The 21,062-nt window shown below is 45.8% G+C and overlaps 1 protein-coding gene across 3 annotated transcripts in view; it reads right to left on the minus strand.

Moving 5' to 3' along the window:
• ltbp3 (latent transforming growth factor beta binding protein 3) overlaps positions 1 to 21,062 on the minus strand; it is a 189,039-nt gene that overhangs the window by 3,819 nt on the left and 164,158 nt on the right. For all 3 annotated transcript variants that reach the window (XM_060855602.1, XM_060855601.1, XM_060855603.1), the window contains exons 19-26: positions 19,500 to 19,628; positions 17,677 to 17,844; positions 13,755 to 13,841; positions 8,819 to 8,947; positions 7,913 to 8,053; positions 6,105 to 6,260; positions 3,171 to 3,281; positions 1,605 to 1,724 (exon numbers count right to left, since the gene is read on the minus strand). In XM_060855602.1, the coding sequence (XP_060711585.1) occupies positions 1,605 to 1,724; positions 3,171 to 3,281; positions 6,105 to 6,260; positions 7,913 to 8,053; positions 8,819 to 8,947; positions 13,755 to 13,841; positions 17,677 to 17,844; positions 19,500 to 19,628 (1,041 nt within the window). The remainder of the gene's footprint in view (positions 1 to 1,604; positions 1,725 to 3,170; positions 3,282 to 6,104; positions 6,261 to 7,912; positions 8,054 to 8,818; positions 8,948 to 13,754; positions 13,842 to 17,676; positions 17,845 to 19,499; positions 19,629 to 21,062) is intronic.

Genomic DNA, 21,062 nt, shown 5'->3' on the forward strand with positions numbered 1-21,062 from the left:
GGGAGGAGAATTAAGTACAAAAGTAGGGAGGTTATGCTTCAGTTTTACTGGGGCCTGATCTTGAGTATTATGACATAGTATTGGCCTCCTTATTTAAGAAAGAATGCAAATGTATTGGAAGCAATTCAGCGGTTTAGAAGACTAGTATCTGGAATGAAAACAGGAGTTACTGGAAAAGCTTAGTAAGTCTGGCAACATCTGTGCAGGGAAATACGTTAACATTTAGGGTCGTCAGAACTGGACCCGAAACGCTAACTCTGATTTCTCTTCACGGATGCTGCCAGACATGCTGAGTATTTCCAGCAACTTCTGCTTTTGTTTCCAATTTACAGCATCTGCCATTCTTTCGGTTTTTATTTATTTAGTATCTGGAATGGGTAGGTTGTCTTACGTGGAAAAGCTAGACAGGCTAGGCTCGTACCCTTGAGTTTAGAAGAGGAGGAGGTGATTTGATTGAAGCATGCAAGATGCTGAAGGGTTCTGATAAGGTGGATGTGGAGAGGATGTTTCACCTTGTGGGTTGCCTGATTTCTCCCATGATTTCTCCCATGATTTCTCCACACCAACCCCATTTTAAAGTAGAGATGGATGAGGAGAATTGTTTTTTCTGAAGATCGTGAATCTTCGAAACTTTCCTCCTTAAAAGAGCATGTAAGCAGAATCTATGAATATTTTTAAGACAGGTACGTAGATTATTGATAAAAGGGTGGGCAGAAATATGAAATCAAATCAGCCATGATCTTATTGAATAACCCATCAGCCTCAATGGGCCAAGTGACCTACTTCTCCCAATCCTGACATTTAGCAGGAGCTTTATTTTTTATCTCACATTGCTACCCCTTGTGCTGGGTTAGTTTAATAGAGCGGTGTATTATGCATTCAGGTATTTTAATAGTTTCACTTGATGCTTGAGTCTGAAAATCATGCTATATCCAGTGTAAGCTGAAAATGTGTTGCTGGAAAAGCGCAGCAGGTCAGGCAGCATCCAAGGAGCAGGAGAATTGACATTTCGGGCATGAGCCCTTCCTCAGGAATCCATTGTTGATCACGTCTGAGGGGATATTGCGGTCTTTGAAGAAGGAGGCCATCTGGGTTGTTCGGTATTGGAACTGGTCCTCCTGGGAGCAGATGCGGCGGAGACGAAGGAATTGGGAATATGGGATGGCATTTTTACAGGGGGCAGGGTGGGAGGAGGTGTAGGCTAGGTAGCTGTCAGAGTTGGTCGGTTTATAGTAAATGTCTGTGTTGATTCGGTCGCCCGAGATGGAAATGGAGAGGTCTCGGAAGGGGAGGCAGGAGTGTGAGACGGTCCATGTAAATTTGAGGTCGGAGTGGACGGTGTTGGTAAAGTGGATGAACTGTTCAACCTCCTCATGGGAGCAAGAGGCAGCGGCGATTCCTGAGGAAGGGCTCATGCCCGAAACGTCGATCCTCCTGCTCCTTGGATGCTGCCTGAGCTGCTGTGCTTTTCCAGCAACACATTTTCAGCTCTGATCTCCAGCATCTGCAGTCCTCACTTTCTCCTATATCCAGTGTAAACTTAGATAAAACTAGAAACGATCACCATTTTTACAAGTGTTGTTATGCATCCGTGTTATACAGACCTCTGCATTTCCCACTGCTGTCCAGCTGGAAGCCTTTATAGCATTCGCACCTGTTTCGTCCCCGGACACATCGTCCATGCCTGCAGGAACATTCCTCGGAGTCATCATCAGAACTGTTATCTGTAGAGGAAAATAAATCAGAGAAGCCCCACACAGCCATGGCTGTGGCTGAATGTCCTTTAGTGCCACAGATAATCAGTGGGAATCATATAAAATGACATTTTCCGAACTGCCGTTAGTTCTGAGGAAGGGTCACCCAACCCAAAATGTTAACTTTGATTTCTCTTCAGCAGTTCTACTAGCATCTTTGAACTTTTCCAGCAACTTCTGTTTTTGTTACTGGGAGTCATGGGGTTGGGGAGGGTGTTATTGAATGTTACAATGGAAGTTTCCCTTGGGAAGGAAGTTATCTGCATGCATCACTCTCCATCCCGGATCCTTAATGCTAAGGATGAGGACTGCTGGATAGAGAACGCCCCACTATGGGACTTTGCCAAGTGTGGAGGTGGAACTCCAAATGTGACCCAATGGCAAGTGAAGGCAAAGACATGCAGCAACAGGCCATTCAGGAAAGCAGTGTTCTGTCTAAGCTTTGCAGCCTAACAGTTACTCTGAGGGTTTCTGCACGTTGATCAGCGTGTTGGCATACGAGCTTCCAGTTTTGAAAGTTGCTGCCATATCTGGACCTTGGATATCCACACATTGGAATATTACAGGAAACCCCTTTGTGCTGACTGAAAGGACATAAAGGAACTTCCCAAGGTAGCTCAAGTCCCTGAGTGTACCTCAGGTTCCCCAATGTGAAATTCTATCCAAATGGAGTTGCGCTCAGACGGAAGCCCACTGGAAAATTAAGGACTGAAAGCTGTTTTAAGTCTCTGGGTGACTTTGGTATGTTCTGGACACAAATTGATTTTCACCCACTGAGTTCCTGCAGCATCATCCAGTCTGCTTCGCTACCACCCAGCACCTTCCCTAGGACTGGTCACGTCAGCCCGGGCCTGTCCACTTTTAAGAGCTCAGTAGCACATGAAGTCAGTGAGATATTGAAATCACTTCGACCCCATGAGAGTGATGGGGTGTTGGTACACTGGTAGAGCTAATTTGTTGGATGCTCTGCAGGGTTCACTGAAATTGGATCATTTAATTATGGGAGAAATGGAATGACTGAAGGATTGCAATGCATAGTCAGCCAGGTCTATAATAATTTTAGTGTATAACTTACTCCAGCCTTCAACTCCCTGAGATCTCTGCACTCTGATTCTGGCTACTTGAGCTTTCCTAACTTTCACCGCACTATTACTGGCCATGCCTTCAATTGCCTGGGTACTCATCCTTTAGAATACCCTCCCTAAACCTCTCTGCTTCTCTTTCCCCTCATTCTGTGATCCTTCTTAAAACCAACTCTGACCAAACTTTTGGTCAGCAGTTTTCATCCCTACACTTAGCTCGGATTCAAGTTCTGTTTGATCAAGTCCAGTGAGGCACTTTAAGAGGTTTTGCTATATTGATGGCGCTAGTTAAATGCGAGTTGTTTAATGCGATTGTAGAGGGGCAGAGACTCACCATCACTACTCTGTGAAACGTCCATCTGTTCATTCTGTCTCGGATCCACGCCTCGGCCTGGCCGCACATTCGGAACCCATCGTGTTATGTTGCACAGGTGAGAGAAGCTGGCTGCAAAGGACAAAAGCTGGTGTTAATGGAGTGAACAGCTCCCTTGAATAACCACTGAAAACCTTCCCCAATGTGTGTTGACTTCAGGTAGTTGGCAGGAGGTGGCTGATTAGTTCAGGGCCTGAATGAGTAGTGGGGACAGTTCCCAAAAACCAAGTCTGTGATTGGTCATCACAGGTTTATTTGGAAGCACTAGCTTTCAGAGCCCTGCTCCTTCATCAGGTGTTTGTGGAGCATAAGACACAGAATTTATCGCAAAGGATTACAATGTCATGCAACTGAAATGATACATTGAAAGTCTTTCATTTTTTGGAATGAGTTGCAGGTTTCAGATCATTAATATGTAAATCCCAGAACTTCTTTTAAGTCACCTTCTCAAGATAACTTCAGGTTTTATCACAAAAGATGGCGTCTCAGCTCAAAAATGCATTAAAGGTGTGAGGTTAGAGTGTCTATATCCCAGTCTTGAGTCAGACTGGTTCTACTTCCAAAGTGGAATTTACAAAATATTTCATGTATTGACTGCCTGAAAGTGTGCATTTTTTGAGCAAAATCAAATGTATCTGCAAATATAATTCTGCAAATACAAATCCACCCCATAGACTTGTGTTTGCACGTGCATGAAAGAGAGTGTGTTTGCATTTGTGAAAGCTTGGTAAAGTGTGTCTGTGTGTGTGAGATGGAGTATAAGCCTGTGAGAGGGTGGGTGGTTATGTATGTGTTGGGGGGAGGGTAGTTGTGTGTGTGTGTGTGTATGAGAGGATCTGCGTAAGTGTGTGAGTATATAAGAGCGTGTGTGTGAGACAGCATGTATAGTGTAGTGGGGTCACTTGTAGTGTGACATGAGCAAAAGGTTGAGGCCATCGTGGATACCAAACGTAGCTACCAGCCTCCGCTTAGCAACAACGCAAACTGGCCGAGCAAAGGCTGATAGTCAAGTTTGGTACCCATGAGGATAGCCTCAACTGGAACCTTAGGTTTATGTCATACCACAGGTGACCCCACTACACGATACACTCTTTTGTGCACACACACACACACTAACGTACTCATGCAGACCCTCTCTCATACAAATGCACTCTCTCAGACACATAACTCACACCCACGCACACTTTACAAAGCTTTCACACACGCAAACACACACTGTCTCAAGTGCACTCATATGCGCACACACACATTCAGTCACACTCTCTCCCGGATGAATTAGCATTGGCAGAATTATATTTGCAGATACATTCTATTTTGCTCAAAAATGCACAATCTGCAGGCAGTCAATCCATGAAATATTTTGTAAATTCCACTTTGAAAATAGAACTAGACTGACTTAAGATTGGGATACAGACAGACTCTGACCTCACAGTTTTAATGCATTGTTTGAGGGGAGGTGTCATCTTTTGTGATAAAACCTGAAGTTATTAGATTAGATTAGATTTACAGTGTGGAAACAGGCCCTTTGGCCCAACAAGTCCACACCGACCCGCCGAAGGGAAACCCACCCATACCCCTACATTTACCCCTTACCTAACATTATGGACAATTTAGCATGGCCAATTCACCTGACCCGCACATTTTTGGACTGTGGGAGGAAACCGGAGCACCCGGAGGAAACCCACGCTGACACGGGGAGAACGTGCAAACTCCACACAGTCAGTCGCCTGAGTCAGGAATTGAACCCGGGTCTCAGGCGCTGTGAGGCAGCAGTGCTAACCACTGTGCCACCGTGCCGCCCACTATCTTGAGAAGGTGACTTAAAAGAAGTTCTGGGATTTACATATTAATGAACTGAAACCTGCAACTCATTCCAAAAAATGTAAGACTTTCAATGTATCATTTCAGTTGCATGACATTGTAATCTTTTGCGATAAATTCTGCGTCTTATGGTCTTATGCTCCACAACCACCTGATGAAGGAGCAGGGCTCTGAAAGCTAGTGCTTCCAAATAAACCTGTTGGACTATATAACCTGGTGTTGCGTGATTTTTAAACTTTGTCTACCCTGGTCCAACATCGCTCCTCCGCATCATGGTGTGCGGGAAAGCCGATCCCCCTGTTAGATATCTATCTGATAAGGGTGGCGTGAAGAATCCCATACGGTGGCCCATCCCATAACTGTGTGCAAGTGTGGATAGGGGAGAACAGATACAAACCCCCTGTCTCATTGTTGAGTGAATGAAGCACTGGCAGAGACCTGCATTCCATCACTGCATGTAGAGGATGTACTGTCAGAGAGCCTCATCCAATCATTGCCTTAGGAGGAGATTTGAAAAGGAAGAGCCTGGTCCTAACACTGTGAGGGATTTTGCAGAGGAAAAGGCCAGTCTCATCACTATCTGTGCGAGGGATTGACACAGGAAAAGTCCACTCCCATCAATGTTGGTGTGACAGATGGGCAGAGGAAAAGTCCAGTTCCATCGCAGTCTAGGTGAGGGATGGGCAGAGGGAGAGGCCAGTCCAGTCGCTGTCGGGGCGAGGGATGGGCAGAGGGAGAGGCCAGTCCCGTCGCTGTCGGGGCGAGGGATGGGCAGAGGGAGAGGCCAGTTCCGTCGCTGTCGGGGCGAGGGATGGGCAGAGGGAGAGGCCAGTCCCGTCGCTGTCGGGGTGAGGGATGGGCAGAGGGAGAGGCCAGTCCCGTCGCTATCTGGGTGGCGGTGGGGGTTTGCAGACCCAGGATGCTGTTTTGACTGTTTTATCACAGTGTGCATGTTGATCTAGGAGGTATCTCAGACACAGAACCCTTCCCATCATTCCTGAAACTGACCCTTGAGCGAGGTCTAGGTGAGAGTCTGCTCCCATCAACAGGAAATGCGGTGTGCCCCCTTCTCACCTGACATTCTCATGGGGCACATGCGACAGTCCATGCCCCAGGCCTGCCCGTGCTGGCAGCAACACTCCGAGAAAGTGGTCTGGTACAGAGGTTGACTACATTTGTAATCCTTGCTGACATGCTTCCAGCAGAGGTCGCGGTCCGTGTCTGCCCTGTCTATAAGCGCGCGAGGCGATGAAGCAAAAAGGAAGAAGAGAGACCTGTTAATGTTTCTCTATTCAAACTCTTTCTCTCCCCACCCCCCCACCCCCTCCCCCCACCACCACTCCCCCATTCTGTCTTTACTGCATGAGGGCCCTCCTTTCCCTCCCAGCTGACACCTAGAATGCAAACACAGGAGAATAAGCATGTGGTTCCTGAGAAATATTGATTATGGGAGGGATGGAGGTAAGATGCTGTTGCAGAAAAGGAATTAATGATTTGACAGTCAAAAATCATTCAATTGTACAATTATTTTCTTGTTTTCCTCATTGAAAGAACATTTGGTAATTATACATTGGATGAGTGTGGGATTGGGATAATTGGCAACGGGATGTTTTATCTAGAGTTGATATGGAGGTGTCAGTGTTGCACGGGGGGTGGACAAAGTAAAAAATCACACAACACCAGGTTATAGTCCAACAGGTTTATGTGAATGTACAAACTTTAGGAGCGCTGCTCCTTTGTCAGCTAATGACATGACAAAGCAGCAGACTCCGAAAGCTTGTACTTTCAAATAAACCTGTTGGAGTATAACCTGGTGTTGTGTAATTTTTAACTTTAACTAGAGTTGACAAATGTGATCTCTTTGCCCCCTAACTACTCCAATTCAGCTACAACCTGTAAAGTGGATTGTGATAACTTAGCAGCATTATTTCTAGAATATTAATCGGGACACCTGACTAATGTTCTGGGAGAACTGGACTTCAAATCCCACCATGGCAGATGGTGGAATTTGAATTCAATACCAATCTGGAATTAAGAGTCTGAAACGGAGCTTGAAATCATTACGAATTGTCACAGAAAAACCTATCTGAAGCACGGTGGCTCAGTAGTTAGCACTGCTGCATCACAGCAGCTGGGACCCAGGTTTGATTCCAACCTTGGGTGACTGTGTGGAATTTGCACATCCTCCTTGTGTCTGTGTGGGGTTTCCTCCCTTAGTTCAAAGGTGTGCAGATGGGTTGGCCGTACTAAATTGCTCTATAGTGCCCAGGCATGTACAGGTTAGGGTGGATTGGCTGTGCTAAATTGCCCATAGCCTGGACATGTGGATTAGACATGGGAAATGCAGAGTTTTGGGGAGAGGGACGGTCAGTGCAGACTTGGTGGGCCAAATGGCATGATTCTACGATTCATGTCCTCTTTGGAAAGAAAAATGTTATCCTTCGTCTGGTCTGGCCTACATGTGACTCCTGACCCAAAGCAATATGGTTGACTTTTAACTGCCCTCTGAAATAGCCTGAGGGGAAGACACTCTGTTGTAACAATCACCACGTAGCCTGGAAAAGAAAAAACAGACGGACCACCTGCCAATGCCAAGGCATAGGAAACGCCCGTGCAATTTTGGAGGTCTACCTACAACACATGCGATGCAGCAGTTCAAGAAGGCAGCTCACCGATACCTGCTCAAGAGTGACTAGGGATGGGTGATACATGCTAGCCCAGCCAGCAATGCTCATGTCTCACAAAAAAGAAAAAAAAAAGTTATGTCCTCTGTATGAGCAAAGGTCAAAATAAGAGTTGGGGGTCATCTAATGAAAGCTCTAGGAAGACATCAGACCCCGAGTTGGCAACCCTACTGTTGGGTGGCTTCAGTCAGTACCTACCAATAAGGACCACAGGCTGCACACAACGCCTCTTCACCTTGTCAAAGGTCATTGGTGGAGGGCAGTGGCAGGTGAAGGACCCCTTGGTGTTGATGCATCTTCCGTTGGGGCAGCTCTGAACATCTTGGCACTCATCCACATCTGAGGGGGCACACAAAAGCCGTTCAGACAGGCAAGAAACAATTCCAATCCAACAGTCTAGGCATGACTCTCTCGCTGAGTGGGTAGTTTAGTGCCTTGCTTCTTCAACCAGAACCAGGCCAGAAATGGAAACCACACGACTAGTCATTTACTCTGGACATGTTAATTGGTTAATTGCATTCAGTTGACGTTTTCGAGATGTTTTGGAAAATAAATTCATTCATTAAGACCGAATTCCTGGATCTCTCTCTCATTCAGATGTAAAGTGCTCAGTGGTCTATTTGACTAATGTCCTAAGGATGAGACAATGTAAAGAAACCCCTGCTTCCTTCGAAAAGAGCACACATATTTGGGAATACTGTCTGTGCTACACCCTATTGTCTAACCCGTACAGGGTCTTCCCACTCCCATTTGTTTACACGATGATGGACTAATGGTTTAATCCAGTAACCCATGTATTGTTCTGGGTCACTTTCGAACCTAACTCTGGAAAATGGTGGAATTTGAATTCAATAATAGATCGGGAATTAAGTGTCTCGTGATGACCATGCAACTGGTGCCAATTGTTGGGGGAAAGAAGAAAGGAATTCCACTGTCTTTACCTGGTCAGGCCTACATGTGACCCTTGATGGACAGTTAGGGCTGGGCAATAAATTTGCCTATCCAGTGATGCCAACATTCCGTTAGTGAATTTAAAAACAGTTAATGAAAACAGGGTGCCATGGCAAGAAGTGATTACTGTGGGATTTCAGAATTCTTCCTCACCCAAACACTGAAACAGGGCCCCATCGTAGTAGAAGCCTTGCTTGCAGTAGCACTCGAAGCCAGGCTGGGTATTCATGCAGAATCCTTCCTTGCAGATCTCCTGGCCGAACAGCGTGCACTCGTCAATGTCTGGAGTTGGAAGCAATTGGAACATGATTAAGCTCTTGCTCTCTTAAGCCCGTCCCGATAGAGTACTCGAGGTGTCATAATGTTGAAGTGTGGAAAATGGGATTGGCGTAGAGAAGTCAGTGCAGACTCAATGGGCTGAAAGGTTAAAAAGACTAGATTTGTTTTCACTGGAAAGATGGCGCCTGACAGGAGACCTGATAGAAGTCTACAAAATTATGAGAGGTGTGTTTGGGGTGGATGGTCAGAGGCTTTTCCCCAGGGTAGATGTTTTAATTACAAGGGGGCACAGGTTCAAGGTGAGAAGGGGAAAGCTTATGCGAGATGAGTAAGGGAAGTTTTTCACAGAGAAAGTGGTAGGAGCCTGGAACACACTGTCAGTAGAGGTGGGGCAAGTAGGCACATTGGCAACAATGAAGAGGCATTTGGATGGTTACATGAATAGGGAGGAAATGCAAACAGACACACCAGATAGGGGCAGAAGGCTAAAATAGAATAGAATCCCTATAGTATGGAAACAGGCCATTTGGCCCAATAAGTCCACACCAACCCTCTGAAGAGTAACCCACCCCTTACCACTCAACATTTATCCCTGACTAATGTATCAAACCTACACATCCCTGAACACTATGGGCAATTTACCATAGCCAATTCACCTAACCTGCACATCATTGGATTGTGGGATGAAACCCACACAGACACGGGGAGAATGTGCAAACTCCCCATTGAACCAGGGTCCCTAGTGCTGTGAGGCAGCAATGCTAACCACTGAGCCACCGTGTTTTTTAGTTTAGTTAGGGCATGATGATCCACACAGGCTTGGAGAGCTGACGGGCCTGTTCCTGTGCCGTACTTCTATTTTGTTTTTTTGTAGTTGTGTTGTGTGTCTCTGGGACAGTTCCTGAGGGCAAGCATACACCAAGAGTGATAGGCCACAGGGTCAGAACAGCAGGGGGCTGACACAGAACTTCACCTTCGGTCCCAGTTTAGCAATCCCAGGTAAAGAAGCAAGTTGAAAACCCTGCCTCCCCCTCCCTACATACTGATCCCTATGAGAAAGGACTGTGAGCAATTCTCATCCCTTATATGTTGACATTGGAGGGCAGTCCACAGGAGGGTCACTAGGCTTAGTGAGGAGGGTTTGGGCTGTACTCATTGGAGTTTAGAGGAATGCAAGGTGTTACTGGAATGTACAAGATTTTTTAGGGGGCTTGACAGGGTACATGGGGACAGGATGAGAGTCGGAGGGCATAGTCTCAGAATAAGGGTGACCCATATTAGGCAGAAATGAGGAGGAATTTCTTCTGTCAGAGGGTAGTAAATCTTTGAAATTCCTAACCACGGAGAGCTATCAAGTCTGGGATGATTAAGCTGAGAACTGGGTTATGGGGAAAAGGCAGGAAAGTGGAGTTGAAAATAATTGGATCACCATGATCTCATTGAATGGCAGTGCAGACCTGAGGGGCTGAATGGCCTACTTTTGCTCCTATGTAGAGTCATAGAAGATTACAGCATGGAAACAGGCCCTTCAGCCCAACTTGTTCATGCCGCCCAGTTTTCACAATTAACCTAGTCCCATTTGCCTGTGTTTGGTCCATATCTCTTCATACCCATCCCATCCATGTACCTGTTGAAATTTTTTTTAAATGAAAACTTGTACTCACCTCCACTACCAGCCTGTTCCAGACACTCAACACCCTCTGTGTGAAAGAAATTGTTCCTTTGGACCCTTTTGTATCTCTCCCTTCTCACCTTAAACCCATGCCCTCTAGTTTTAGACCTTGGGGAAAAGATGTTGGGCTATCTACCTTATAAAGTCAGAGTTGTACAGCATGGAAACAGACTCTTTGGCCCAACTCGTGCATTCCAACTAGATATCCTAAGTTAATGTAGCCCCATTTGCCAGCGTTTGGTCCATATCCCTCTAAACCCTTCCTATTCATGTAGCCATCCAGATGGCGTGTTGTACCTGCCTCCAATACGTCTGCTGGCAGTTCATTCCATCCAGGTACCACCCTTTGCCTGAAAATCTATGCCTCTCATGATCCCTACAAGGTTGCCCCCTCAGTTTCCTACGCTCCGGGGAAAAAGTCCCAACTTCTCCTTATAACTCAAACCCTCCATTCCAGGTGGCATTCTAGTTAATCTTGTCTGCACTTTTTTCTAGTTTAATACTTTCTGTAGTAGGGTGTCCAGAACTGCATGCAGTCCTCCAAATGTGGCCTTACTCGTCCAATGGGTATTCATGAATGTCAAGTGAGGACTGGAACTGGATGTAAAATCCTTTGCAATCAAGCAGCCTGAAAATGTGTTGCTGGTTAAAGCGCAGCAGGTCAGGCAGCATCCAAGGAACAGGAAATTCGACGTTTCGGGCATAAGCCCTTCATCAGGAATCCTGATGAAGGGCTTATGCCCGAAACGTCGAATTTCCTGTTCCTTGGATGCTGCCTGACCTGCTGCGCTTTAACCAGCAACACATTTTCAGCTCTGATCTCCAGCATCTGCAGACCTCACTTTTTACTACAATCAAGCAGCCTACCCACATCAGAAGCATGCCCGAGAAGAGGTGGATAATGCCCAGGAAGTGGGCGCAGTATGGAATCAGTGTGGGATTGCAGGAAGGACAGGGCCAAAAACACTTAGATCAATTCAACTAGCAAACCAGATTAACATGCAGTTCAGATCCTCTTCAGTCGAGATTGGCTCTGATCTTACAAAATGGCAGAGTGTGCTCAAGAGGCAGAATGGCTTAACACTTAATTTGTAGATTCATGTACATATTCAACATGCTATGGTTGAAGGAAGATAGGAAGCCCAGTCTCTAAGTTTGCTGAAATTTAAGAAGACAATGTGTGTAGGGCTAAGTTCATGGTAGGTGTACTTCAGTGTGGGAAATCACAGTGTTTTCCACTTCAAACCCAAGAAAGGTAAGGGTGAAAAGGCAAAAGCTACGGACAGACAGAAAGATACGAGTATAGCACAACAACAAATCACACTTAAATAGCACCTTGTCCTTCATAGGAGCGAAAGCTGGACAGAATGGACAGAGCCCCACCCATGACTGAACGTTTGGCCATAGAAGCTTTGAGGAGATGTCTTCAAGGAGCAAAGGAGAGGTTTGGGGAGAGAATTCTGCAGAGTCTTGGTGGCCAAAGGTGTGACTGGAATGGTACAACACCAGAAATGGTGGCTCAGTAGTTAGCACTGCTGCCTCATGGTGCCATGGATCTGGGTTCGATTCCAGTCTCAGGTGACTGTGTGTGGAGTTTGCACATTCTCCCTATATCTGTATGGGTTTCCCCCTAGTGCTCTAGTTTCCTCCCACAGTCCAAAGACGCGCAGGTTTGGGTGGATTGGCCACGGGAAGTTGATCCAGAGTGTCCAGGGATGTGCAAGAGAGATGGATTGTCCATGGGAAATGCAGGGTTACAGGGATAGCGTGGGAAGGTGTCAGTTTGCGTAGGATACTCCTCTGGAGGGCAGGTGTGGTCTCGATGGGCTGAATGGCCTACTTCCACACTGCAGGGATTGGATAAAATCGGGAAATGTACAGGAGGCCTGAATTGGAGGGGGCTCAGGGATGTGGGAGGAAAGAGGTTACTGAGATAGGGAGTGGGAGGGGAAAGGGAGATTAGAGAGGGAGTTGAAACCAAGAAGGAGAATTTTTAAAACGGAGAGTTTATGGGGCCAGGAACCAATGTAGCTCAGTGAGCCTGGCGGGGTCAGGGACGGGTGAACAGGATTTGGCATGGGATAGGATGCAGGCAGTTCTGGATGGAATTCACAAAATTGTCAAAAAGCTAGAACTCTCTTCGCCCAAACAGAGCTGTTCAGGCCGGGGGGTTAAATGAATATTCCAGCCTGTTAAAGTGAGACTTGAATCCAGGCACTCTTGGACCTGAGATACTGCGGCACAACAGCCCCATGAAGAAATTGACCAACGCGCCACACTATTAGAGATTAAGTATTCACCAAAAACGGATATCCGAGCAATTTCATCAACAGATGCCAAAGAGAAAGACAACGGAACGAGGACATGCCGCAACCCAAAGGACTGGCCACACTACCATACATCAGGAGCATTTCCAAACTGACAGCCAGACTACTGCGACCACTAGGACTCATAACAGCACACAAACCAACAGCCACGCTCAGACAACAACTCACCAGGACAAAGGACCCGATACCCAACATGAGCAAAACCAATGTAGTGTACAAAATCCTATGCAAGGACTGCACGAAACATACATAGGACAAACAGGAAGACAGCTAACAACCGCATCCATGAACACCAACTAGCCATGAAACGACACGACCAGCTATCCTTAGTAGCCACACACTCAGATGAAAACAACATGAATTCGACTGGGACAACTCTACTATTATAGGGCAAGCCAAACAGAGAACAGCCAGGGAATTCCTAGAGGCATGGCACTCATCCACAGATTCTATCAACAAACACATCGACCTGGACCCAATGTACCGACCGCTGCAGCGGACAGCAATTGACAACCGGAAGCGGCAGAGACAAACCACTATAAATGTCAGAGGAAACAGCACAGAAGCGCTTCACAGAAGGCTCCCAAGCACTGAGGATGTCACCTAGAGAGGGGACGAAACGTTTGCAACAAAAACTCCCAGCTCGGCGAACAGAACCACAACAGATTGAAACTGTTGGAAGAAGGTTGAAAAGTAGAGTTAAGATAAGTGTGGTGGAAGTGAATGGCAGAACAGGCATAAGGAGGTGAATGGCTTCCTGTGCCTGAGGCAGCCTCTACAGGGAATCAAAGTGGAGGCTGACCGTACTCACCTCTGTATGATGGAAGCCCCACTCCAAACAGATTGTCGTCGGTCACCAGGAATCCCTCCCCGTCCGGACAGAGAGACTGAAATTCAGCTGAAAGGAGAGAAAATCGGGAATGAGTGGACAGATTATTAAAGAGCGCACAGACTGTAGTTTCTCTGAACCTGGAGAGGCAAGGCTCACAGAACATCAATCTGGAAAACATGGGCCTGAGCGAATATCCGTCAGCACAGGAAATAGGCAAATCTTTAAAGAGGCTTTTCAAAAGCGTAGGGGACTGTGCCTGTTATGGACCAGACGGTATCCTCTCAGAGTATTCTGAGAAGGTAGCCTAGAATCTACCTTTTTCTTAGTTTTGAAGGCAAATGTGAAGTCATAGAGATGTGCAACACAGAAACAGATCCTTCAGTCCAACTATTCCATGCCGGCCAGATATCCTAAATTAATCTAGTCCCATTTGTCAGCATTTGACCCTTCCTATTCAAGTACCCATCCAGATGCCTTTTAAATGTTGTAATTGTACCAGCCTCTATCACTTTCTCTGGCAGCTTGTTCCACACACGCGTGGAACATTTGCGTGAAAAAGTTGCCCCTTAAGTCCCTTTTAAATTTTGCCCTCTCTATGTAAACCTATACCCTCTAGTTTTGGATTCTCCTCCCCGGGGAAAACAGCTTGGCTATTCATCCTATCCATGCTCCCCATGATTTTATAATCCTCTATAAGTTCATCCCTCAACCTCCAACACACCAGGGAAAATTCAGCCTATTCAGCCTCTCTCCAACTCAAACCCTCCAACTTTGGCAACATGGTTGTAAATCTTTTCTGAACCCTTTCAAGTTTCACAACATCCTTCCTATAGCAGGGAGACCAGAATTGAACACAGTATTCCAAAAGTGACCTGACCAATATTCTGTACAGCCGCAACATGACCTCCCAACTCCAGTACTCAAGGCGCTGACCAATAAAGGAAAGCATACCAAATGCCGCCTTCACTATCCTATCTCCCTGCGAGTCCACTTTCAACCTGCACCTCAAGGTCTCTGTTCAGTAATACTCCCCAGGAGTATAAATACCACTATAAATACCGGAAGAAACATCAAAGCAGCGCTTCACAGGAGGCTCCAATAGCACTGATGATGTTCCCTAGCCAGGGAACGAAACGTTTGCAGCAAAAACTTCCAGCTCGGCAAACAGAACCACAACAACGGACACCCGAGCTACAAATCTTCAACCAGACTTTAAACTCCCCAGGACCTTACCATTAAGTATATAAGTCCTGCCCTGATTTGCCTTTCCAAAATGCAGCTCCTCGGCCCATTGGCTCATCTCATCAAAGTCTGATGTAACCGTCTTCACTGTCCACTACACTTCCAATTTTGGTGTCATCCGTAAACTTACTAACTATACCTCCAACGTTCACATCTAAATCATTTATATACAGAACAACCTTGATTATCAGAACGAGATGGGCGGGAAGTATTTTGTTCAGAAAACTGATTGTTCAGATATCGTTTTTACGGGACCTTGAGATCTTGTTCTGAGAACCCAAAATTCGGATAATAGATGTTCGGATAACCAAGTTTGTTCCGTAAATGATGAAAAGCGCCACGTTCCAAATGTGCTGCAACTGGTCAAACTACTCGACGTTAAGCAAAACATAATTTATTTAAATGCTGTAGTTAAAGTACAACCAAAGTGCCGAGCATAGCTGTACTGCATTTTTTGTTGTTTTTTGGTTTTTTTTGCTGTTATTTGGTGTTGCTTTGCACAGTGTTAGGGTTTGTTTTGTATTTGTAGGGTAAGTTAATAGTTAGGAGACAGTAGTATTGCAATTTGTGTTTTTCTTTTTATTATACTGATATTTGTTATTGATTGTATTTTTCAATAATTTTATATATTTGTAAAATTAAAAAAAATTTGCTAATATATATATTTACAAATAAAAAGTACAGCCTAAGAAAGAGGAGTTTAGAATAACGACTGTATTGGAAAACTTAACAGAATATTAGATATTACTAATTAACTGTTCCAGTATGCCAACATACAAATACACCCTTGACAATAAAGGGAAAATTCAGATACAGATTCTCATATTCAGTTCTCCAAACCAAGAGGAAAAATATGAGTAGATTCAGAGAGAGTAGCAGCCAAGAGACATTCACTGAAGCTTCCAACTCTATAGAGACCACAATAGCTTCTTATGGTACTGATAAAACTGAAACCCAGAAATCTAGATTTGTTGGAGCTGGCCACACCCATTCAGATTGTTAATCAAAACCCTCTAGTGGCCTTATTCTACTGGGATTATCTAGCCAGCTCAGTACCTCTTGTTCGATCTCTCTCTTAAAAGAAACCTGGATGAAGTAACCTCTTAAAGCTACAGCATTGTCACAAGCCAGAGATAAATCAAATTCAGCGAAAGTGTAAGATTCACATGGAGCTGAGGTCACCACCAGGTCAGCCATGGGATCTTACTGAAGGACTAAAATAATGCACTTGGAAATCAGAAATGGGCCATTTAAGGTTGAGATCAGGAAGTACTGTTTTCAGTCAAAGGGGTGGTTGAAATTGACAAGACTTGTCCACAAAAGGCCATCAGTTTGTACCACCCTACTGTGACACACCTCTGAGCCAAGAAGGACTTGAACTTGGATCTTCTGCCTCAGAGGTAGGGACACTACCACTGCCCCATGAAGGCACGTTCCCCATCCCACCCCCACAACAGATGGTGGGGATCAATCGAAAATGTCAAGATTGATAGACTTTTGTTGGGTAAGTATATTAAGAGATATGGAGTCTAGATGTGTAGATGAAGCTGAGATAAATGGATGAGGATATAGAAGGAATGGTTAGTAAGTTTGCGGACGACATCAAAATTAGTGGCATTGCAGACAGTGAAGAAGGTTTTCTAAGATTACAAAGGGACGTTGATCAAATGGGCTGAAAAATGGCAGGTGGAGTTCAATCTGGATAAATGTGAGGTATTGCATTTTGGTACAACAAACTGGGGCAGGACTTATACAGTTAATGAAAGGGCCTTGGGCAGTATTGTAGAACAGAGGGAACCTAGGGTTCTGTATATAACTTTTTGAAGTTTGCATCACATATAGACGGGGGGGGGACGTTAAGAAGTTGTTTAGCGCGTTTGCCCTCATTGCTCAGACGTTTGAGTATAGGTGCTGGGACATCATGCTGTGGTTATACAGAGTGTTGGTGAGGCCTCTTCTGGAGCACTGTGTCCAATTATAGTCTCCTCCCTTAAAATAGAGGCACATTGTGCTCATCTGAGGGGCAAACGGGGCCTCAGAATGATATCTCCTCTGAAAGACGGCAGTGCCAACAGTGCAGCCCTCCCTCAGCACTGGTCTCTTCTGAACCCTCTCCAGCTTAATAATATCCTTCCAGCTTCTTAAGATCAAGTCCCACTCCCAGATACCGGAGCACAAAACGCTGACTAAGTCATCAGGCGCTGGTGTTGAAGGAGGGCTGCACTGTTGGCAGTGCAGAGGAGATGACAATCTGCATCTCAGATGAGCACAAATGGTTCCTATTTTAAGAAAAACAGGGTAGCTCTCCTCCGTCAATAAGCAATGGTGCACAAACTCAGCTTGTTAGACTGTGTGTAAAATTGGTCGCCAAGTTTCCTGGCTGCCCTTCAAGAAGTCCGCGTCTGCTGTGGGATGCTCTGAAAAGTCAGAAGAAGTGCAATTCTTTCTTATGTCCTTATTAACCGAGTTGCAGAGGAAGGAGATTTGCCTAGTGCCCATGGCAGAGGTGGGATAGAGTGCCGATGAACAACTCCAACCCCATCTCCGGCTCTCTCTCTCCATCCAGCCAGAGCCTCACATGCAAAGAGTGGAAGAGCCTCACATTTGCTTATCCCGATGTTTGTTGGAACTAGATGAGAGAACACCCTGAATCTCTTACCTGTGCTGTGCACAGGGCAGGGATAGATCTCACAGTGGTCGCCCCAGCCTGCCCCTAGGGAGCAGCAGCACTCCTCCTTTGTGATGTTGGTTGCAAGGACGCTGTCGCAGAAGATCGTGTCGTCGAGGCTGAGGTAACACTCCTTCTTGTCTTCGGGCCTCTCGGGCTCTGTGGGTGGACACAGGAAACTCCAGATGTTAAAAAAAAAACACAATTAAGTACACCGCTAACTGACCTATTTTGTAACAATTCTGAACTACCTTCCCCCTTTCCGTAGGGCTAACTACTTCATAACATCCAATTTCAGCCAATTGTCCTGCAAAATCCCCCCAAACTGAAACTGTTTTCCTGAGGATGTTTACCCTAATCCCCCAAAAAATCCAGAATCTTCTACCTGAAGTTATAATGCTCTGAAAAATTTACTTAGCATGCTCATAGATTCCTGATGAAGGGCTTTTGCCTGAAACATTGATTTCCCTGCTCTTCGGTTGCTACACGACCTGCTGTGCTTTTCCAGCACCACTCTGACCTATGCTCACAGATCTCCCAGTGTAAATAAATTCCCATTAGTCTTCAAAACTATCTATCTCAAACATCACCATGGATACAAAAAATACTTACAAATTAATCATTAAACCCCTTAAGGCACAGAGAAAACTCATGTACCACTAGTTATAGAGTCATAGAGTACAACACGGAAACAGATCCTTCAATGCAACCCATCCGACTAGATATCCTGGATAAATCTAGTCCCATTTGCCAGCATTTGGACCATATTCCTTTAAACATTCCCTATTCATAATCCCATCCAGATATCTTTTAAATGTTGTAATTGTACCAGCCTCCACCACTTCCTCTGGTAGCTCATTCCATACACACACCACCCTCTGCATGAAAATGTTGCCCCTCAGGTCCTTTTAAATTTTTCTCCTCTCACCTTAAACCTACGCCCTCTAGTTTTGGACTCCCCCACCCCAAGGAAAAGACTTTGTCTATTCACCCTATCCACGCCCCCTCATGATTTTATAAACCTCTGTAAGGTCACGCCTCAGCCTCTGACGCTCCAGGGAAAACAGCCCCAGCCCATTCAGCCTCTCCCGATAGCTCAAACCCTCCAACCCTGGCAACATCCTTGTACATCTTTTCTGCACGTTTTCAAGTTTCACAACATCCTTCCAATTGCAGGGAGACCTGAACTGAACACAGTTAGTGTCCTAACCAATATCCTATACAGCTGCAACATGACCTCCCAACTCCTATACTCAATGCGCTGATCAATAAAGTGTACCAAGTGCCCTCTTCACTATCCTATCTACCTCCAACTCCGCATTCAAGGAACTATGAACCTGCACTCCAAGGTTTGTTTGTTCAGCAACACTCCTAGGGACCTTCCAAATTCAAAACGTTAAGATTAGATTCTCTACAGTGTGGAAACAGGCCCAACCAGAGCACACTTACCCTCGAGGAGTAACCCACCCAGACCCAGTTCCCTCTGACTAATGCACCTAACACTACAGGCAATTTAACACGGCCAATCCACCTGACATGCACATCTTTGGATTGTGGGAGGAAACCAGAGCACCTGGAGGAAACCCACGCAGACACGGGGAGAATGTGCAAACTCCAAACAGACAGCTGCCTGAGGCTGGAATTGAACCCAGGTCCCTGGTGCTGTGAGGCAGCAGTGCTAACCACTGAGCTACTGTGCTGTCCTCAATTGAAAAATAAATGACATTGAAATATATATGAGTCACACTTACATCACACTTACTAATGCCTTTTCTCCCTTGACACGTTCAGTTGCCACCATTGTCCATACCTACCTTCGCAAGTGTATGTGTCCAGCGACAGGATGAAGCCAGTGTCACAAACGCAGGAGAATGAGCCCTCTGTGTTCTGACAGGCGCCGTTCGGCATGCATAGCGAGCGGTTCAAGGCACACTCATCGATATCTGTGTACATCAGAGTAACACTGAACTCAGGAGAAACATCATTGCCCAGAGCACAGTGAGAATGGTGAAATCAGTAACACAGGGAGACATGCCCCTAATGATTGGAATAAGGTCTGTTGCTAAATTCACAGATAGATTGGAAAGCAGGTTGTGAAGACAAGGATTTTGAATATAAACATAGATTAATCGAGTGAGTGTGTGTAAAATCTGGCAGGTGGAGCATAATGTGGGCAGATGGGTAAGGCACGGGAGAGATGTTTCCAGTTTTGGAAAAACCCAAATAGTGAGTGTTACAGTTTGGGATACATCAGAGCGACACATTGAAGTGTGATCGGGGTATATCAGAGAGAATTACAGTGAGGGATGTGGGGTATATCAGACAGAGTTACAGTGAGGGATGTGGGGTATATCAGAGTGTGTTACAGTGAGGGGTATGGGATATATCAGTGTGTTACAGTGAGGGATGTGGGGTATATCAGAGAGAATTACAGTGAGGGATGTGGGGTATATCAGAGAGTGTTACAGTGAGGGGTGTGGGGTATATCAGAGAGTGTTACAGTGAGGGGTGTGGGGTATATCAGAGAGAATTACAGTGAGGGATGTGGGGTATATCAGAGAGAATTACAGTGAGGGATGTGGGGTATATCAGAGAGTGTTACAGTGAGGGGTTTGGGGTATATCACACTTACACTGAGGTGCGTGGGGTGTCTCAGACAGAATTACAGTGAGGGGTGTGGGATATCTCAGAGAGAATTACAGTGAGGGGTGTGGGGTACATCGAGAGAGTTACAGTGAGGGGTGTGGGGTATACCAGAGAGAGTTACAGTGAGGGGTGTGGGGTATATCACAATGTTACAGTGAGCGGTGTGGGGCATATTAGAGAGTGTTACAGTGAGGGGTGTGGGGTATATCAGAGAGTGTTACAGTGAGGGGTGTGGGGTATATCGGAGAGTGTTACAGTGAGGGGTGTGGGTATGTCAGAGAGTGTTACAGTGAAGGGTGTGGGATACATCAGAGAGTGTTACTGTGAGGGGTGTTAGGGTATTATCAGAGAGAGTTACAGTGAGGGGTGTGGGGCATATTAGAGAGTATTACAGTGAAGGGTGTGGGGTATATCAGAGAGTGTTACAGTGAGGGGTGTGGGTATATCAGAGAGAGCTGCAGTGAGCGATGTGGGGTACATCAGAGACTGTTACAGTGAGGCGTGTGGGGTGTATCAGGGATTGTTACAGTGAGGGATGTGAGGTATATCGGAGAGTGTTACAGTGAGGGGTGTGGGGTATATCAGAGTGTGTTACAGTGAGGGGTGTGGGGTGTATCAGAGAGAGTTAAAGTGAAGGATGCAGTGTGTATCAGTGTGTTTACAGTGAGGACTGCGGAGTATAGTCATCGGGTCATGCAGCACAGAAACAGGCCATTCAGCCCACTATATCT

This window comes from Hemiscyllium ocellatum, chromosome 46 (assembly GCF_020745735.1).
Source record: "Hemiscyllium ocellatum isolate sHemOce1 chromosome 46, sHemOce1.pat.X.cur, whole genome shotgun sequence".
Lineage (NCBI taxonomy): Eukaryota > Metazoa > Chordata > Chondrichthyes > Orectolobiformes > Hemiscylliidae > Hemiscyllium > Hemiscyllium ocellatum.